Source organism: Scyliorhinus canicula, chromosome 14 (assembly GCF_902713615.1).
Source record: "Scyliorhinus canicula chromosome 14, sScyCan1.1, whole genome shotgun sequence".
Lineage (NCBI taxonomy): Eukaryota > Metazoa > Chordata > Chondrichthyes > Carcharhiniformes > Scyliorhinidae > Scyliorhinus > Scyliorhinus canicula.
In genome coordinates this window covers 31,433,075-31,454,576 of record NC_052159.1, presented here as the reverse complement: position 1 = coordinate 31,454,576, position 21,502 = coordinate 31,433,075, and the positions used below count along the sequence as shown (strand labels likewise).

The following is a 21,502-nucleotide window of genomic DNA, read 5'->3' as shown; positions in this document are numbered from 1 at the left end:
GATAGTGACCGCAATTCGATTACGTTTACTTTAGCGATGGAAAGGGATAGGTATACACCACAGGGCAAAAGTTATAGCTGGGGGAAAGGCAATTATGATGCGATGAGGCAAGACTTCGGATGCATATGGAGCATATTCAAGGAACAGCTACTGCGTGTCCTTGATAAGTATGTACCTGTCAGACAGGGAGGAAGTGGTCAAGCGAGGGAACCATGGTTTACTAAAGCAGTTGAAACACCGTCAAGAGGAAGAAGGAGGCTTATGTAATGATGAGACGTGAAGGTTCAGTTAGGACGCTTGAGAGTTACAAGTTAGCTAGGAAGGATCTAAAGAGAGAGCTAAGAAGAGCCAGGAGGGGACATGAGAAGTCTTTGGCAGGTAGGATCAAGGATAACCCTAAAGCTTTCTATAGATATGTCAGGAATAAAAGAATGACTAGGGTAAGAGTAGGGCCAGTCAAGGACAGTCGTGGGAAGTTGTACGTGGAGTCCGAGGAGATAGGAGAGGTGCTAAATGAGTATTTTTCGTCCGCATTCACACAGGAAAAAGACAATGTTGTCGAGGAGAATACTGAGATACAGGCTACTAGACTAGAAGGGCTTGAGGTACAGAAGGAGGAGGTGTTAGCGATTCTGGAAAGTGTTAAAATAGATAAGTCCCCTCGGCCGGATGGGATTTATCCTAGGATTCTCTGGGAAATGTTGTCCCCTTGTTCAAGAAGGGGAGTAGAGACAACCCCGGTAACTATAGACCAGTGAACCTTACTTCTGTTGTGGGCAAAGTCTTGGAAAGATTGATAAGAGATAGAATGTATATTCATCTGGAAAGGAATAATTTGATTAGAGATAGTCAACATGGTTTTGTGAAGGGTAGGTCGTGCCTCACAAACCTTATTGAGTTCTTTGTGAAGGTGACCAAACAGGTGGATGAGGGTCACGCAGTCGATGTGGTGTATATGGATTTCAGTAAAGCGTTTGATGAGGTACCCCACGGTAGGCTATTGCAGAAAATACGGAGGCATGGGATTCAGGGTGATTTAGCAGTTTGGACCAGAAATTGGCTAGCTGGAAGAAGACAAAGGGTGGTGGTTGATGGGAAATGTTCAGACTGGAGTCCAGTTACTAGTGGTGTACCACAAGGATCTGTTTTGGGGCCGGTGCTGTTTGTCATTTTTATAAATGACCTGGAGGAGGGCGTAGAAGGATGGGTGAGTAAATTTGCAGATGACACTAAAGTCGGTGGAGTTGTGAACAGTGCAGAAGGATGTTACAAGTTACAGAGGGACATAGATAAGCTGCAGAGCTGGGCTGACAGGTGGCAAATGGAGTTTAATGCAGAAAAGTGTGAGGTGATTCATTTTGGAAGGAATAACAGGAAGACAGAGTATTGGGCTAATGGTAAGATTTTTGGTAGTGTGGATGAGCAGAGAGATCTTGGTGTCCCTGAAATCCCTGAAAGTTGCCACCCAAGTTGAGAGGGTTGTTAAGAAGGCGTACGGTGTGTTAGCTTTTATTGGTAGAGGAATTGAGTTTCAGAGCCATGAGGTCATGTTGCAGTTGTACAAAACTCTGGTGCGGCCGCATTTGGAGTATTGCGTGCAGTTCTGGTCGCCGCATTATAGGAAGGATGTGGAAGCATTGGAAAGGGTGCAGAGGAGATTTACCAGGATGTTGCCTGGTATGGAGGGAAGATCTTATGAGGAAAGGCTGAGGGACTTGAGGCTGTTTTCGTTAGAGAGAAGAAGGTTAAGAGGTGACTTAATTGAGGCATACAAGATGATCAGAGGATTAGATAGGGTGGACAGTGAGAGCCTTTTTCCTCGGATGGTGATGTCTAGCACGAGGGGACATAGATATAGGACAGATGTCAGAGGTAGGTTCTTTACTCAGAGAGTAGTAAGAGCGTGGAATGCCCTGCCTGCAACAATAGTGGACTCACCAACACTAAACACGTTCAAATGGTCATTGGATAGGCATATGGACGATAAAGGAATAGTGTAGATGGGCTTTAGAGGGGTTTCACAGGTCGGCACAACATCAAGGGCCGAAGGGCCTGTACTGCACTGTAATGTTCTATCAGTGCTCCATTTGACTTGACACAGGGCCCCAGATTTACCTTTCCTCTGCTGGTTATTGGTAGATCTGTATAATGAAGTGAAGTAGCTGCTTTTTACACAATTCTGAAAAAGATTCTTGCGCTTGCAGAGTTCAGGGTTTGATTTGCTAACACACCAGGATGCTGTTGAATGGAGTCCTGCAGCTCACACTGCTTTGGGGATAGGCTGTCGCCCTGAGGCAAGTTTGTACATAAATACCATGCGTTCATTGAAGTGGAAGGAAATAATGGCCCAAGTGAAAGAAAAATGATCCATTGACAGAGACAATGTTAAAAAGCTTTGTCGCCATGTTTACAAATTAACCAAATATGTAGTGTAACTGAATTGTACAGTGGTGGCTCAGTTACTGAGTAATTTACAAGTCCTGTTGGGACCAAGGTTTTCAAAGTGGGTTCGAGGATTTGCAAGGACCTGTGAGATTAATTCATTTCTGTCAGGTGCCAGACATATGTCGTCTTGAGAAATCTGTGTGCTTTGTGCTTTCCATACTTCCTGGCTTGACAATATGCCACTGCTACATTGTGGGCTTTTAAAAAACTTTTGAGAAGCCACACTGCCTTTGTGAAGCTAGGATGTCAGTGTTTGCGGGAACTCCTCATGGACGCATCAATATTTCCTGGGGTTCCTGCGCAACAAGGCTTGAGAACAATGATATAAGAGGGCCAACTCCTTAGGTTGGTGGTTTCTTTTGTGATACTTAATGAGTTGACTCCTTGCTATCAGCCAGTGCAGCCATGCTCAAAGTAACTGGGCTACAACACTGGGCCAATTCTCTGGTTCGTGCTCCCTGTGAGTGGAGCCCTCCACTCGGAGAGAGGAATTAACCCTGTAGTTGTTCCATTTCAAAAAGCGACATTCTCTCCAAGCAATGTGAAGATGAAAAACATTGATACATATAACAGAACATCTTCCCCTCTCAGGCAATGTCTAGTAGTATTAATGAACACCATTGGCTCTATTGTTTAAAATAGGTGTGCAATATAATTTGCATAACATTCATAGCAAATGAAATCTGTGTCAGTGAATCTGATATATAAATGCATGGAAGTTGAATGTAATTATAAAAGAAAACAATCTCATTACAAAGGGCTAGATTTTCTTGTAAACTTCAGGAACTGATATCGGGATCGAATGGGAGTTGTGAGCCCACAATCTGTCAGCAGTGCGACTAGAAACAACAATCTTCTAGGCGGCAGCCATCTAATTGAGCACCTCGGAGCCTACCAGCTTCACAAGTCCCTACATGTCTTCTGCCTAAGAGAGGACTCTACCCCCTGGGGTGATTACCAACTCTCAGTCCCAATTGGTTCCTCAAGCCAGGTGACCCTCTTCTACTGTGCTGCCCTTAAATAGACCAACACCGCCATCATCACAGGGGCACGGAGCCTCCAGCCCCAGTAGACACCCGGACCTGCCACAGGGAATCTGCCTCCATTGAGCTGGCATTTGACAAGGGGGCTGCTCCACTGAAAAATGTCAACCAGACCAATGAATTGGCCCTGAACAATCGTAATTGACTGCCTGCCAGCATGGAGCCAGCAGCTGATCCTCCGCCAGGTAAGTTCCCTGTCAGTAGGAATGCATCATGGAGCCATCTTGTTGAGGCTGCCCTCTATTGTCCGAACCCCTTACCTCCCAGATGCCATGGGCCTGGGAAAATCCAGCTGGAACACTCACAACAGAGTCTGAATCATGAGGTGCACTTATTTCCCACATAATCATTATGATACATGCAGTGTAAATTTGAAAAAGTTCCCAGAACTTTCCAACTTTAAAAAAATCTATGGATGGGGAAGAGGATGAATATAGGTTTGAATATTAAATATGAGGTCACTACATTCCATTCATAGATGACGATGACTCCAACTGAAGAATTAAATTAGTGACATTATCACCGCAGGAGTAACGGAATTGGATCATGCATGCATTATTGGGAAATGACATGACATTGGCATAAGTTTTATGATGCAGCACTTTAGGTGCAGAGCTTCAGATGACAGGTGTACATATCAGGAATTGAGACGTTGAGGTCAGCGTGCCTAATGCATTGCCTGTTGCTTCATAAAAATAACTGGGAAGTGAATTTAATGCTGTAACGTGTCATATAGTCTTGGAATCTTGATGTAAACTGAAAAGACTGTGGGCGAGATTCTCCCAAAACGGGAGAAATCGTAAAGCTGGCGTAAAACCCGGGCGGGTTTTACGGCAGCGCGCCCCTTCCCGACGGGGGACCGATTCTGGTCCCCGGTCGGGGCTAGCAGCCCGACGCCGTAGGCTCCGGCAAGACGGGCTGAACGAAAATCGTTAAGCCCGCTTACCGGAGTTAGCGCCGGCTGACGCGTCATATGACGTCAGCCGCGCATGCGCAGTTTGGAAGACTTCAACCCGCGCATGCGCGGGTGACGTCATCGCGTTTTTGCGCGAAACCCGCGCATGCGCGGGCCGGGTTGCCCCTCAGCCGCCCCGCGAATGGATACTGCGGGGCGGCGGAAGGACAAGTAGTCCACCGATCGCGGGCCCATGGCACCCTTGGCACGGCCGTGGTACTGCCGTGCCAATCGGTGCCATGGTTATAAAAAGCGAGTTTGTGACGCCGTTTTTACGAACGGCAAGACCAGGTGTGTTTGCCGTTCGTGAAAACGGCGGAAAGGGCTGGGACTTCGGCCCATCGAACAGCTGAGAATCGCTGCCGGCCGTAAAAAAACGGCGGCAGCGATTCGGGTCAGGACTTCGGCGGGGGGGCGGGAGAATAGCGGGAGGGCGGCAAAAATGTCGGGAAGGCCCTCCCGCTATTCTCCCACCCGTCGTGGGGGGCGGAGAATTTCGCCCTGTGCATTTCAATCTTGTGCAGCAGTCCAAGTAATAAAACCCATCTGCTCTCTGATGCACTGTGGCCATTCATTTAGGCTCATGTAAACTTTCCTTCTGCTCTCCAAAAAGGTAAATTGCCCAAACCTCCTGGATATCGACCTGTTTTTACAGCCTGGATTCTAAATGCTAAATCAGTGGTCAAGACCATGATCCCAGCAGCCCAGGTTTCATCACCTACCATACAGCGTTCAATTGCTTCTACCCTTAATGCGTCCTTTTGGCTCTCAGCATTTATGAAGCTTTTTTGTAACAATGTTAATCAACATAGGATTAGCTCTTTTAGTTGAGAGTCTGTTCCATCTATTCCAAATACCTACGACTCTTGGGGCAGGATTGGGGGAGGAGAGAAATCCTTCTAATCCCAGACATGGTTTATGCTTGTTAATTTTATACTCGCATCCTCTAGTTACACTTTTGTCCTCTAAATGGATATTATAAATGGCTTTTTGTGGTTTACAATGTCATTTGAGCCTTTCGATTAGATTACAGCATACTAACTTGCTCAGGGTTATAATATATTCAATGCCATTCGCATGATGATTTGCAATGAAAGGTTAAATACGTCTTGACTCCCAGGTATTGACATAAATAGGGATATCAACCATGTCAAGAATCAAAGATGTCAAGGAATATGTCGGAAATATGGATAGAAATGGGACGTGATCCAATTGAGCTGTATTGGCTTACAGATCCGAATGTACTCTTACTGTTAAGAACTTTTGTTCCAAAGTAAATTTTTCATCAGCTATATATTCCTCTGTTCCTTTTAGCTTCCATTTGCTCCTTTTTTCTTCTAAAGGCATGGTCTTACGGTTTCATTAGTGCTAGTCATCTTGTTCCTCACGCAAGTGTTCAACCTGGACATCCTGTTAGACTATTGGCTGTGTTGAGCATTGCATCCATTCAACCCCAATCCCAATCCTACCCTTATCTAACATGCAAACGTTCTTCTAGCTCTGAAGAAGAGTCACGCAGACTCGAAACCTGAACCCTGTTTCTCTCTTCACAGACGCTAACCAACCCGCTGACCTGTTCCGGCATTTTCTGTTTTTATTTCAGATTTCCAACATCCGCAGTGTTTTGCCTTTATCATCACTTTGCAGAACCCTTACTATGCAGAAATCGGGATTGGGACTAATATTGCCCATCTCTTGTCCAGTGCAGCCAAAGCCTCTCAACATACCGCTGGATCTCGGGAATCAAACCTGAGACAATGGGGCTCCCCAATACTTTTTGATATCTCTTTGATCCTGGTGCAAGGATGTGAGAGATTGGAGAGATTGACTACACAAGTCCTTCACTTAGATTTTAGTTAAACTTGTGGGTTGAAGGTTGTCACGATTGAAAATTGAATGGTTTTTGCAGCTGCCTAATGGCAGGGGGGAGACAAATAAGGAAAAACTTATGTAACCAGAATCAGTTGTTTTTATCTTGCCAGAATATGTCATAAATCTGCAAGCTGGGAATTCATAAATCATTGATATTATAGTGCAGACTGCGTTAAAATAAAAAAAAACATTTAATTCACAGTGACTCCTAGCCCCATTATAAGAATATTTTCAGAGTCCCATTTGATTTGTCATGCTTCTTGGATTATATACCCACAGGAACCCTAAAAAACTGGAGTGGATGTTTTTCAAGAAATGATTGTAAGTGATATGTGCAAAGGAAGGAAGTAGCAGCCTTTAGCAGGATCAGCTCGAAGATGAACGCAAGGGCAGACTATGGTGCCTAGCTGGTGTCATTAGGACTGGAATGTGTAATTGTGCAACGAACAGTAAGATTGTTACAATTGACATGCCAACTTTCTCCTCCTGCAATGGTTGCGATAGTGGTGGGAAGAACAAACCAATGACAGCACCATTAGAGCAAATCAAGGCGACTTGGAGAATTGGGACTCCTGGGACCAGGTTTTTATCTTGGAGGCAGGAATCAGTAGTCAGGAGATTTCCCAATGTTATGATCCCACCTCCAGACCAGCAATATCCACCCACGCCGTTTTCATGGCTGGGAGTCAGGGGCTGGCTGGAGTTGATGCCAAGGTGGCTCAGTTAAAAGGCTGTCCCTAATTCACTGAGACATTGGCCCAGTTCTACAGTCAGGTGTTAGGTTTTCTAGCCCTCAACACCCCATCACTGCCACCATGTGCCCTTCCCCACTATCCACTGTAAACAGAACTAATAATAATAACTCATGAGTCCTGTAGTAACATTGGAAAGCTGTTGCGAAGCTCACATAAATCTATCAAAATAAATAAACATTAGTTGAAAAACCACTGAATAACATAATCCTCTTCTCAGTTTATAAATTTGTCAAAATAACCAAGCTCAAATTCCCCTTGACACCTGGGTCAACTAACCCTGCTGCACAGAATGCATTAGTGCCTTTGAAACTCAGCCCAGAATTCATAACAAGATTTCATTGAAGAACAATGTCAACAAATCCAAGTGAACTGCATTAAAGTCTTCCAAGACAGCCAGAAGATGAGCCAGCTGTCAAAGCTTTGAAGCAGCCAAAGGATGACTGAGCTGAACTTCAAGGGAAAAAAATCAAGGCACTGGGCATTATTTTACAATGAAGAATAGCTCCTTATACACACGTGCATCTGAAGACATTTCCACTTTGACATTGCCAGAAGTCAGAAGTGACAACTTGGTAAACGCATTATTTGATGGTCACTTACCCTTTTAAATAATCACTCAAGCATTGCTCACTGTATCAAAAATATATATAACTTATGATACAAAATCACATTATGACACATGAAGTTTGCAACACCTTTTAAGCTTCCCTTTCAAACAGTCCCCAATGTTCCTGACACCATTGTGCTGTTGTGAAACAGGTCCTCTTCCAAAACAGGCCCAAATTCAACGTAATTGTGGAAGGTCTGCAGTCTCCACTTCCGCAATAGAGTCGGCAATGTCTGGGCAGCCCCGTGCAGGCTCACGCTGCGCCCCCTTATCCCACACCGCTGAAAATTACCGGGAATGGGAGTGGAAATCTGGACCGGGTCCCACCCATCACTTTTTGAAAAATTATATTTATTGAAGTTTTACATTTTAACAAACAATACAACAAAACCACAGGAATGGCGCAGCTCCGCAAGAAAAAGTAAACGCTCAACATCCATGAATACAGAGGGAATGGGAGGACAGCAGTACAACTGAGTCAATAAAATCATTGGACGTAACCTGAACCCCAACAGCGAAGAAGGGAGAAATAGGATCCGCCCACCACTTTTAATGCCCACCCAGTGCGATTTAGCTCCTTGTTGGGAGTGGAAAATATGACCCCGTAATTGGAATCTGTTGGTGGGTGTGAAGAGTGGGCTGACGCTTCCCCCATTTAAACCAAAGGTATGGAATAAACATGGAGGGATGTGAGTAGTAGATTAAATCCTGCTGCTGATCTTGATGAAGGCTTTCATATGTGTTTCAAGCCTCCATCCCTATAATGTCCTCAGATGCTGTTGCCTGGGACAGTCATAGTAATGCAAATTTTAATGCATCTGTGTTGGAGTGAGGGTTCTTCAAGATGGTAACAATACTCAACTGCATTGCTTGCCTTTATCTCTGTGCTCTGCTCCCAATTGTATCTTCACCAAAAACACATGGCTACTAGTTTTGAAACTATAATATTACGGTAATGTGTGTTTTGGATGATAAGAATGATAACGTGCTTGCTTGGAGGAAGTGCATTTCCATCCAAATAGCTGATCTGTAGTTTGTCCGTGGATAGGTTAAAATAAATGACGGGAGAGGAGGGGCTTCATTTGTGCGGTCATTAATTTTCGTGGGAAAACTGATTGCAAGTAGAGAATTGTAGAATGGTGGATGATTTCTCCATCGATATCACTCCTTTCGGTAGCCCCACCTTTCAGTAAGAGTAAGAATTTCACAGATGGGAGGGCATCGATTGGCGAGCTGCTTTTCGGGTGCAATGTGGCCGTAAAATCGCGCCCCGTGTCTACAGCTCGGCAGGTTGGAGAAGGTGGATGTACAATGGGAGCTTATAGAATGGAATCGGCCTCATAGGAGCAGATGAAGTGTGAAATTGCAACTTTATGGTCAGTCACTACAACAGGTTTGAGATGACTCGTGCAGTCTTTCTAAAATCACGGATTAGTGACTTCTGCCACTTTCAAAGTCCTGAAAAGTTAACTCTGTTTGTCTCTCCATGAATGTTGCCAGACCTTGTTGAATATTTTGTACATTTTCCGGCCTTATTTCAGATTTCCAGAATCCACAGTATTTTGCTTTTACCATAAATATAAAATAGTTACCAACAAATCCAGAAAGGGATTCAGAAAAAAAATCTCTACCCAGCAAATGGTGAGAACGTGGAACTTACTGAAATAAGTACATGAGACGAATAGTATTGACATATTTAAGCAGAACTCGGATAAATACAACAATGAGCAAGGAATATGTTGATGGGATTAGATGAGAAGGGGAGAAAGCTCAGTGGAGAACAGACAATAGCATGAACTTGTGCTGTAAATAATATGCATTTGAACTATACAAGATACATGTTGCTATTCAAATGCATTTTCCACACTCTGTGAAGAGAACTGTTAGTGTGCTGTGCACACACCCATTTCTGCATTCAAGTGCCACATCATCATTTTGAAATTTGAAATACTTTTAATTTAGTTTTTTTTAAACAGCTTTCTAGAAGGTACATAAGAACCACAGTATGTGAAAGGAATTCACAGGCTTTCAAACATTTTCTGTAAACAGCAATGACAAATAGTCACACAGTTCAAGAAATAAATGACAAAAGAAAACTTTGACAATTCTGTAATTCGAGACAAACTATTCCTGCTCCGTATCAATCCAAGCTGAATTCAGCCCAGATTGCCAAAAGAACATCTAGGCAAGATGATCAAATTTTGCTTACGCAAAATACAATGAAAATCTGCACCTTTTACAGGCCATAGCTATGGCATTACACAGCATTTATACTAAGGACTACCCTCTCTCAGTAGCGCTACGATAAAATGTAGGAAACAGGAAAATGTTCCTTGATGCGGATGGCTACTCCTCCTCAGACAACGACTGATCAATGGAGTATGCCATGAACAGGACATCAGGCCGAGCTGGAACCGAGGGATGGCCTGGTCTCACAATCTCAAAGCCCATGAAGCTGAATGTTCTCAGAAGCAAGGCTCGATCCTCTCTGTTCTTGTAGAAGCAGACAAAACATATTCCGCCTGCATCTTCTCCTCAGCAAATTCGAACAGCGCAGTTAACCTTTCTTTGCTTCCTTCTGCCAAAACGCCATTAGGAATTTCCACAAAGAGATTCTTATTGGAGAAAACTGCATCCCATTTGGAGACCTTGGAGTCTGTTAACTTGTGTTGAAAATGGACAATATGTTGCCTTCCATTTGCCGGTAACTCTTGCATTACAGTTAGCTTCTCATCTGTGTGTAAGAGAGCTGAAAGAGTGTGATCCCTTCCATTTCCTCGCCCACCCGGGATCTTCACTGATGGGTGAGGGGCATCATGAGCACCACAGAGGCCCTGGACTGAGGTGCCTGCAGTACTGTTGCTGAGATGTACCACTCAAAGGAGGAATACTACTCTCCTGGTACACATCATCATTTTGCACACATGTACACAGGTACAGTAGCTTCAAATCTGGCACTCTCAGGACCGAGGCCTTGCCCGATTGCGGATATTGTCTGTTTTCGGGTCGGGTAGGCAGTTGGGGTCAAGCCAGGTTGGGTTGGGTCAAGGGTCGCTTGGAGCAGAGTGGTACGCGAAGCCAGGATGAGTCTGGGGCCACACTGTGCAGCATTTAGCTGAATTGTCCAGGTAAGTTATTTTTTAAATTATATTGCATGGAACATTATAAAAATGTCTGGTTGACAGACACATTCAATTTTCGGGTCGCCGGTTTTGAGGTACTCTACCTGAGCCCAACAGCGTGGGTTCAATTTCCGTATCGGGTGAGGTTATTCATGAAGGCCCCACCTTCTCAACGCTGCCCCTCGCCTGAGGTGTTGTGATCCTCAGATTAAACCACCACCAGTCAGCTCTCCTCCTCAAAGGGGAAAGCAGCCTATGGTCATCTGGGACTATGGCAAATTTACTACACCTGTAATGACGTATTTACAATTAGTATTTACAATTTGGGCAACATGCTAAAGGAATTCTAGCATTTACTATTAGTGTGAGACAAAACAATGATTCTATTAATTTCTTTCAACATTTCGAAACTAAATAAATCCCTAATTGCTTCCTTAAATAAGACCAGGAAATGCTGGAAGTACACAGAAAGTCAGTTGGCGAATGTAAAAAGAAAAGATAGGTTCAGGCAATTCAGGTGTGTCCCCTTCATTTGAAGTTGAAGAATAAACATTTTAGTTAGCTTGGAAGATGAAAGGAGAGGGGAAGGCAAGAGGATCAATAGATAAGGAGGGGCTGGTAGGTTACTGGACCTGCAGTCTGATTAATAGAAATATTTAAAAGATCATCAATGAGATGGTGCAGGGATATAAAAAGAAGGCAAGGAATTTTACAACGGGAAATAAAATCAATGGAAATAAAAACCAGGGGCTGGATTCTCCATTATTGGGATTATATCCCCACGCCGGTGTCAAAACTGTAGAGTTTAACGCCAGAAAAGCTTGGATCAAAGGGACACGAATTCCCAGCCCAGCAGGGGGCTAGCAGGGACCCGGAGTAGATCTTGCAGCTTTTGCTGCAGATTTGGGCCCCCGCACTTCCAGGTCAGAGGCTGCTGCGCACCGCCGTGCTCCATGGCGGACTCAGACCGCAGAGCTAGACCCTCAAAAGAGACCCCCTGATCAGCTGCGCGCCTGACCCTCAACCCCTGCACAAGCACTCACTGGCCGCCTATAAGGCCCCCCCCCCCCCGGCCTCTGATTCGCCCGCCCCCAACCAGGGCGGCTGTGGACTCAGTATCCTGACCGGCTGGAGAACATTAGTTCCACACCGTCAGGACTTCGGCCGGTCGTGGGCGGAGAATGGCAGAGCTCGCCTCCAGCAATGGCCACAGGTAGGTCCCAGGCGGCACACGCCACTTTACGGGGCACGCAAAATCGGTGAACCGGCGCCTTTCCCGATTTCTTGTGGGAACATGGACTCTCCGCCCCCGCACTGGCCGTGGTTTTGGCGCGCTGGTGTGGAAAACCCAGCCCCTGGCATAATGGTGGCGGGATGGTTTTACTCTGTGAACCAAAACTTAAAATTCCCACCAGCAGAATATTTATCGTTAAGACTGAAACTTTTCTTCCCAGATGAAAGGTAGCTTCCTGTGATCTTACTTCCCTTGTTCTGTAGGCTACCTGGAGGCAGAAGAGGATTTCCCTCCATCCACCTGTCTATTTGTCTGTATCCATTAAAAAATATAACCTACAGAATAATTTCTACACTCCTGAAATACGTTCACATTGTATGGGGGAAATGATACTTTTAGTCTTCATTTCAGTTTAAGGAACAGTCATTGAATGTGTCTCAGATGATAGTGGAATGGCCTTGATCGCAACTAATTTTTTTCTTCTGTAAAGATTTGGGGTTTTTCTTTGGTAGCTTAACTGGAGTTTAGCCAAAATATTTATTTTTGGCCAGACATGATACAGAATTTGATGTTTCGAATGTAAACAGCTTTGCCTCAGATAAAAATAGTTGAATATAAAGAGATTTCCTTTCCTGTCAGTGTGAGTTATCGGGAATGTTAAATCTTGGGTTAAGGCAACAATTGTTTCAATCTTTTTCATTATTGGATGGGTTTCAGACACAGAACATTAGACTCACTTGTCATGAAGTCCCTGGCAGTTGAAGCGTTATGATAAACATCGCAGCAATTATTGGCCTTGTCTCTTCATCGAGAACAGCTACTAGTTCCTAACTTTGGTCCTTAAGATGTACAAAACTGAAATCATCCCAGATGATTTTGTTTTCAACACAGATGGGACCTGGGAATCAGTGATGTTTCTCACAGCTAAAACACATCGCTAGCAGGCTAGCTCTGTGCCTATTTACTATGAATGGAACACATTCAGGACTGAGTATGAATATAATAGCTGTTTATCTGCAGCTTTTAGTCGGAGCGGGGGTTATATTTAAAAAGCAACAGCTCGTTGGGTGGCCACACAGATATCCATCATTCCAATCTAGCATGCACAAAATGCAAAAAAATCAAGCAGCGCAGCAGTTACGTTTTGTTTAAAGACTGTAAATTTTATTTTTGTGCGTTTTTTTAATTAGCGAGTCGAGGACATCATAATTCTTTCATTGGAAATGACTGTGCCAAAGAAAACACTGCAGTATCTCTAACCGCATCAGAATAGATTCGACAACTCAAATGGAGTTAATATGACTTTCCACTTTTCTTAAGACATCATTCCTATCACTCAGGTAAAAGAGGGTATCAGTGTGTAAGAGTGAGCGACAAGCATGGATAGACATGTGGACCTTAATGCATCTTATCCCTTTGATGTGGCTTTTGACACTAACAGGCACTTTGTTCTGCTCTACAGTGCCTGGAGCCCTGCAGAGAATCCTGGGACTCACAGGAGACTCACTGCCAAAGCAAGTGTGAGGTAAGGTCCACCCTTGGGTGATTTATTTGACCTATTATCAACTTTGAAGATAAATCAAAACGCTGATTCAATTTGTAGGATTACACAAGTTAAATGCCTCGGGCAATGCTCTACCAAGAGGGATAAGAAATCGCAGTGAGAAATGGGAAGACGACATAACTTTTATCACTTGGGGCCAAATGTCTTTCATGTAGCCACAAATGTTCAAGAGACAAATGCATTAATTATTTCTCCAGCCGTGTAGTTTACCACATAAACAACTGATTCTGGAACATTTTTGGCATTAGTTTGACAAAAAGGTTTCTTTTTAATGAAATAAATCAGTTCTTTTTCATTTAATTTCAGTCTCTCTTTCCAAAGAAACACTATGAGTGCCTGACCAGCTGTGAGTTTCTCAAATCAATCCAGTCAGCGAAGCAAGGTGACTGTCCCACTCCTGAGAAGGCCAGCGGCTTCGCTGCTGCCTGCGTTGAAAGCTGTGAGGCAGATGACGAGTGCTCGGGACTGAAGAAATGCTGTTCCAATGGCTGTGGTCATACTTGCCAAATACCTCGGAACCTGTTCAGGGGTATGCAACCAGCCTTACATGTTGAAAAATGCTACCTGAAGTATTAAAATATTTGTTCCATATATCAAATGTTTTCCAATAATATCATAACCTGTTGGGAGGCTTATAGTAGCATAGCTTTAAGGTGCCTGCTGCAGTCTTAAACTTCAAGGTTTTGTGTCAACAAAATGCATTTATATAACGGCTTTAACTTGGTAAAAATGTCTCCAAGTATTTAACAGACTACATTGACATTGATAATGATGGGGATGGCACAGTGGCGCAGTGGTTAGCACTGCTGCCTCACGGTGCCGAGGACCGGGTTCGATCCCGGCCTTGGGATACTGTCCGTGTGGAGTTTGTTCATTCTTCCCACGTCTGCGTGGGTCTCATCCCCACAACACAAAAGATGCGCAGTGTAGGTGGGTTGGCCACGCTAAATTGCCCCTTAATTGGAAAAAAAATTGAGTACTCTAAATTTATGTGAAAAAAACCATCGATAATGACAATAGTGATACGTTAAAAGGGTGATCCAGTTAGTTAAGAGAATGAGCATTGTGTGTGATTTTAAAAAACTTTTGTTCTCTCAAATATTTAGCATTTACTCCTATCTTTCCTTCCCGTCTTTAAATCTTCTTGAACTAAGTGTGTCTCACGAGACAGGATTGACTCAGTAACTAGTTGCCAGGCTTGTGTTTCTGTCCTTGTGCTATTTAGCTGCACTATTGTTGCTTGGACTGATTCCTTCCATCTTCCTCCTCTCATAGGATCATGAAATCAGGTGTCGGCTATTTGGCTGTTGGAGCTGATTCCGCCATTCGATTAGATCATGGGCGATACTTCATGTATTCGCTTTTACCCCATAATCTCGGAACATGTTTGGTGAACAAAATTCTATCAATCTCAGGTTTAAAATTAACAATTGACCAAACAAATTGCCATTTGCAGACAGAATACCAAACATCTATCACTCTTTGCTTACAGAAGTGCTAACTTCACTTCAAAGGCCTGTGTCTAACCTTTGGGCCATATCCCTTACTCCTAGAGCTGAGATTTTGGACTGAGAAAGCAGTTCTGTGATTAGCCTCACTAGGACCACAGAGAACCACTCATCGATCTCCTTGTGGGGCTTTCTTTTTGTCTCCAGGATGGCGGAACTGAAAACAGCCATTCAGATTGTGTGGAATTGATGGGATCAAGGCCATAGCCCACTATTCTGTGACACGTGGTCGGTTCAACAGTCCACTAAATTAGGGTTAGGGTCAGGTGTTATTCAAGAGATGCTCACTAGGTGTAACCGAAAATATCTAAAGGTTTTCAAGCAAATATTCAACTCGAGTATACTTGTGTGTAATTCATGTACCACACTGTGGTAGTATTGTGAGAAATAAGATGATGAAGTGCTCGTCTTGTGTCTACAAACTTGACTGCCACACGTTTATTTGCAATGTTCATGGGTTTCAAAGGTAAGTCTAACTCTGTGATGTTGCACTCCAGTAAGAAGCCACTCATAATGGGAGCCCAGGTTACAGATCGGGCAAAACATTATCGCCCTGGCCCTCTGACCCCTGCTCCCTGTGAACATGGCTCCCTGCTGAGAGTGGGCAATTTAAGAACTAGCCCTAGAGTGTTTAAGGAATTATGCATTTTGACATGTGAGACAGCGATCCGTTTTTCGTAGGTCGGAAAGCAATCCAGCCGTCAAAGCACACTTTAATAATGTAGAACAATAGAGGTCTTTTCTGTGGTTACGATGCAATACTAAGCTCAGGAATTTAGTAAAATACTTCAGGGAATTAGGCAGCACTGGCTCAGTCTCCATTAGGACATTTGAAAATGTGATCTGATAAATTACTTAGTAGCGACTGTCGAGACTGAACAATCTATGTATTACTGCGAAGGAATTTCAAAAATTCAAACTTCAAAACAATGAAAGTATCAAACAAAGGCTCCCCTGATGGCTAGTTGCATTTAAAGTGAATAGTGGAGCTTCATAGACCAGATCCCAGGGCGGACTCCTTTTTAACAATGTTTGCCCAGGTGGGCAGTGAGAGTGCCACTTCAATTGACCTCACAGTTAAAGTTTCAATTTATCATCTCCATTTAGTAACCTCCGCTGAAAGTTAATGTGTATGGATGTGGGGAGTTCTATTGAAAGGGGCAATGCATACTTGCCTTCTGTAATTTTTCCTATTTATGTTTCAGTGTCAAACATAATAATAATCACTTATTGTCACAAGTAGGCTTCAGTGAAATTACTGTGAAAAGCGCCTAGTTGCCACATTTTGGCAATTGTTCGGGGAGGCTGGTACGGGGATTGAACCCGCGCTGCTGTCTTGTTCTGCATTACAAGCCAGCTGTTTAGACCACATAATGGGCTGGATTTTATATCCAGTGAGTAGCAGCAGCGGCTGGCTCTGGAAGTGGGTGTATCTCCCACTCCCGCCCAGTCCCGTGGCCCCTCAGTGACTTAATATCCGTCGGGTCATTGATTACCCTGAGGCGAGCCTTTCACACCGATCTGGGGAGGAAGTCCTGCCTCCCAATAGCCACCAGCCAATCGGACGGCTGACAGTTCTTTGGTCCCAGCAGCGCTTCCAGGAACGGTGGCCACTGCTGGGACTGCATCCAGTTCCTAATGATGTTCAACCCGGAGCCAGATACAAAATAAGTGGGGGGGGGGGGGGGGTGTATGCGAGGACAACGCTGGCAGACATGGTGGGAGGGCAGGGGGTAGGGGTGGGAGATTGTGGAGATGGGGTCGACAGGGCAACATGGATCAAAATAGGGGGTCTGTAAAGGAGACAACCTCCCTCCCCGTCCCATTTTCCACCCAAAGCCTGAGCATTGTTACCAGCCATAATTATGACTTCATCGGCTGAAACATTGCTGCCAGGGTGCAATGAGGCCTCATGTGGACAGGCCACCTGACACCTCCCCCTGCTGCGTGTAACATTGCGGTTGGGAAAGCAGGTAGATAGCAGGCCCGGCGGCTATTACATTTTACAGGCCCCTGTCTGAAAACCCATTGCAGGAAGGCTGTAAAATCCTGCCCACTGATGATGGTCGTGGGATAAAATCCACAATCACGCTATTATATAAAAGATTTGGAGGCCTGGGAATTCAATAAGTCTATCTGTCTGTCTGCCTCTCATCGGTCCGTGTTCTGAGGGATGGCCACACTATGAACAATCTTTCTCCACTGGTTTTTATTCTCCGCCGCCCTCACTGCCTGTTCCACAGAGAAGACAGTCCACGTTCTGACATTATCCAATCTTGGGTCTTGCGTGACCTCTTTTTCCAAACATTCCCCCCCCCCGTTCACATCATGCTTCCAAACTATGTGAAACCACTTAGCCGATGTCACTACATCAAACAAGTTCCTTTTAACACCAGCTTTCTCAAGCACCCACTTGTTTGAGCCTCGTCACTCATCTTGATGGTGCAGCGTTCACAGCCACATATTGTCACTGGACACACAAGGACTTTCAGAGGACTAATTTTCATTGTAATGAAGATGCTGCTGTGGCTACTCCGTTCTCCTTTAAGTGAGTTCACCGTAAGACGTAGGAGCCAAAAAAGGCCATCTGGCCCATCAAGTCTGTTCCGCCATTCGATGAGGTCATGACTGATCTGATAAAGTCCTCAACTCCACTTTCCTGCCTTATCCTCATAACCCTTGATTCCCTTACTGATTCAAATTCTGCCTACCTCAGCCTTGAACATACTTAATGAGCCAGCCTCTACAGCTCCCTGTGGTAACAAAATCTACAGATTCAATACCCTTTGAGATACAAAATTCCTCCTCAACTCGGTCTTTATTCTGAGATCATGCCCTCTGGTCCCAGACTCTCCCACAACAGGAAACACCTTCTCAGCATTTACCTTGTCACCTTGAATCCTATGGCCGGGATTCTCCGAGCCCGTGCTGGGTCGGAGAATGGCAGGGGGAGGGGGGCGTGAGAATCCGGCCACGCCGCTCCGACAGCAGGCCGCCAATGATCTGGTCGCTGGTGAATCAGCACCAGTTGCGCCCGCACGGTCGCCGCGGCACCGGTTGGGGGCCATTGAAAGCGGCCCCACGGTGATTCTCCACGCTCAACAGGTCGTGTGCCCGTCGAGTTCCGCTTAGACCCGCCGGCGTGGTTTACATATGGTCCTACCCGGTGGGACCTCGGTATTCTGGCTGCGGGGGCCGTCCTGGTGGGGTGGGGGGGAATCCGACTCCGGGGAGGCCTCCACGGTAGCCAGACCCGTGAATGGGGGCTACCGATTGGTGGGCGAGCTCATTCGGCGGGGGCCTACGTGCTAGGCCCCTGTTGGGCTCCGCCATGTTGCCCGGGAGCCAGCGTGAAAACGGCAACCATGCGCATGCGCCGGAGCGGCGACGGCCACGGCGAACATGCGCGGACCCGTGCCCACCGTGGCACGCATGCGCGGATCCCAGCCGGCCATGGCGTGCATACGCGGACCCCCGCCGGCCGCATATGGCCAGCTTTCGGCGCGGTTCTAGCCCCCGAGGAAGAGGAGAATTACTGGGCCTGGAGGCCCGTTGACGCCGGCGTCTCTCGCGCCGTCGCGATATCGGTGAACCCCGGCCATATGTCTCAATAAGCTTACAACACTATGACCCTTGTTAACATTAGCCCAAATTTCTTTGGTAGACAATGAATTTTCCATGATGTGACCCAAGATTGTCCTCAAGTGTTGAGGGTTTTCCAGGAAGTCCTGACACTTCAAAAAGCTGCTGATTGAAAGACATCCATCTGAGGGAGCAGATGTTAAGAAAGGGAAAGTGTGTGTGCATTGATTCTTCGTTGAATTGCCTGGACTGCATATCAGCTGTCAGGCAAACCAGTTCAGCGTGAGGAGGCCACTTCAGAGTTTAAAACTTCTGACCAGGATGATACTGTTGAACAGAGGGCTGTCTGAGATCATCGTGCTGAGGTTGATCATCGGGTTGTCCAGGATCGGAAGGGGCAGTCCAGGCACGGGACGGGACTCACATCCCATTGTCCGAGCCCACCCTACCTCCAGGACTCTTGCGGAACCCCCCTCTGCAGTCTGACAGCAATGGGATGCCCCCCTTGACTAGGGTTGCTCTTGGCCGACTTATACCACAACGTGCTCGGTGGATTTCCTGTGGTGGGGGTTGGAGCAACGCAGGAAGTGGGAAAACCGGGCTTCCAGCTCGTTAATGCATGCAAATCAGCACTTTGCATGTTCCTGCCGGGGCGCGGGACCAGAGACTCGTTAGCGCCAATCCTATTTTTCGGCTGATGCTCCATTCTCCGCCCGATTAGGATTATCAATCTCGGCAGTAGAGAAAGGAGAATCCCGGCCTTTACTTCTGGCCAATTTAATCAAGACAATCACCACTTCCTGTAGCTCCTCCACTGAGCTGATGAGCAGAATAAAAATATTGTTCAGAATATTCAGAGGATCTAATTTCAGGCTGTAATTATTTAAGATATTTCAAGGACATTTTTGTGTGATTGGAAGCTATGCAGGAATGATGGATTTCTTTTTTTTTTGTAAATTAAAGCGCCCAATTATTTTTTTTCCAATTAAGGGGCAATTTAGCGTGGCCAATCCATCTAGCCTGCACATCTTTGGGTTGTTGGGTGAAGGAATGATGGATTTAAAAAGCTATTTGTTTCTTGATCGCATTAAAATATTAACCATTTATCATTCTCAAGCAGTTCACAGTACCTTTTACAGATGTAAATCACCATCGTCATGAAATCAATCAACAGTCTTGTGAGGAAAAACATTTTTATTGATATAAGTAACACTGAGTGATAAATTAGTTTCACATTTATTGCAAAGGAATGTGAGAATGTGAAACGCCCCCCTGGCGCCCCCCGCGATTCTCCCACCCCCCGCTCGGAAGAATCGCCGCTCGCCGTTTTTCACTCCGACCGGCGATTCTCCGACCTGGATGGGCCAAGCGGCCTGCCGTTCGCGACCGGTACACGACGGCGGCAACCACACCGGGTCGCTGCCGTCGTAAACATGGCGCCAAAAGCTGGTTTGAAGCTTGTGGGGGGGCGGAGAGGGGAGTGAGCTGTGCCCGGGAGGGGACTGGCCCGCGATCGGTGTCCACCGATCGTCGGGCCGGCGTCTCAAAGGGACGCACTCTTTCCCTCCGCCGCCCCACAAGATCAAGCCACCACGTCTTGCGGGGCAGCGGAGGGGAAGACGGGAACCGCGCATGCGCGGGTTTGAGCCGTCAGCCGTCGTGATGTCAGCCGCGCATGCGCGGTTTGGAGCCAGCCAACCTGTGCATGCGCGGCTGACGTCACTTAGGCGCCGCCGTCGCATCATTCTTGGTGCGCCGCCTTGACGCAAGCGCCAAGGCCCGGCGGCCGAGAGTTACGGATCGCTGCTCCTAGTCCCCCGGGTGGGGGTGAATTAGGTGAGAGGAGCAGCCTCCGAGGCCGTCGTGAAACTCGGCCGAGTTCACGACAGCCTTCCCGATTTTTCGCGGGAGCGGAGAATTCTGCTTGATTCTAAGACTTACCCAGCATGACCCTCCCATTGTAAAGGATCATTCCAGTCACAGAGTACTGACTTGACTGTGAAGCACTGCGGGACAGACTGAGACCACAGGATAAGCTCAGAGAGGGCATGAGGCAGGAGAGAAAACTAGAGAAAGTGCAGGTGTGAAACTTGGGAAGTTTGGCAGGTGAAAGGGGGATGTGATAGAGGCAGCTGAACAGTTGGGCTTAAGCGTAGAAATCCCTGAGCTCCTCACATTTGCATGAAAGAAATATCAAAAACTCTGCCATGCAGCTGCATAGCGGTAAACCACATCTTAGGATGTCCAAAAGTGCTTCTCAAATCAACTTACTTTGAAATGCATTCACTGTCACTACAAAGGTGGATGAAGTAACTTTCCCGTACACAGCAAAGCTTTGCAAACATCACAGCATGGAGCTAATCTGTTTCTTTTTGGTGTTGTTAACTGTGGGAACATTGCTGGCAGGACTCAGGGCCAGCTCCCTGTCCACTTTGAAAAATGCCGGAGGTTTTCAACATAACCCTGAACAGGAAGACAACTCATCCATTTAATGATATTTTCACATCTCGCCTCAGTGTACTTTTCTGAGCAAAACCTGCTTCGAAACATAAACTACCCTCCTCACCTCCAACCCACTCACCCCACCCCATCTCCATCCTACCAAAGCCATTCAAAGCTGATTGCAGTGCTCCGATATAATGCTGCCCACAAGTGTGGTCCCACATCTCTGTGGGTATTTGCTATCTGAGGCGTAGTTGCTAGCCTGAAACTGCATGAGCGGGATTCTCTGGTTGGTGACGCCGAATTTGCATTCGCCGATTGGCCGGAGAATCCCCGCTTGCGCCAAAATCGAGGGCGCCACTTTTGCGATGCT

General features: G+C 46.0%; 1 protein-coding gene and 1 pseudogene across 1 annotated transcript in view; one reads left to right on the top strand and one right to left on the bottom strand.

Moving 5' to 3' along the window:
• LOC119977287 (anosmin-1) overlaps positions 1–21,502 on the top strand; it is a 237,095-nt gene that overhangs the window by 140,141 nt on the left and 75,452 nt on the right. The window contains exons 3-4 of the mRNA XM_038818033.1: positions 13,496–13,558; positions 13,904–14,126. Of these exons, the coding sequence (XP_038673961.1) occupies positions 13,496–13,558; positions 13,904–14,126 (286 nt within the window). The remainder of the gene's footprint in view (positions 1–13,495; positions 13,559–13,903; positions 14,127–21,502) is intronic.
• On the bottom strand, positions 10,009–12,329 carry LOC119977757 (annotated as a pseudogene).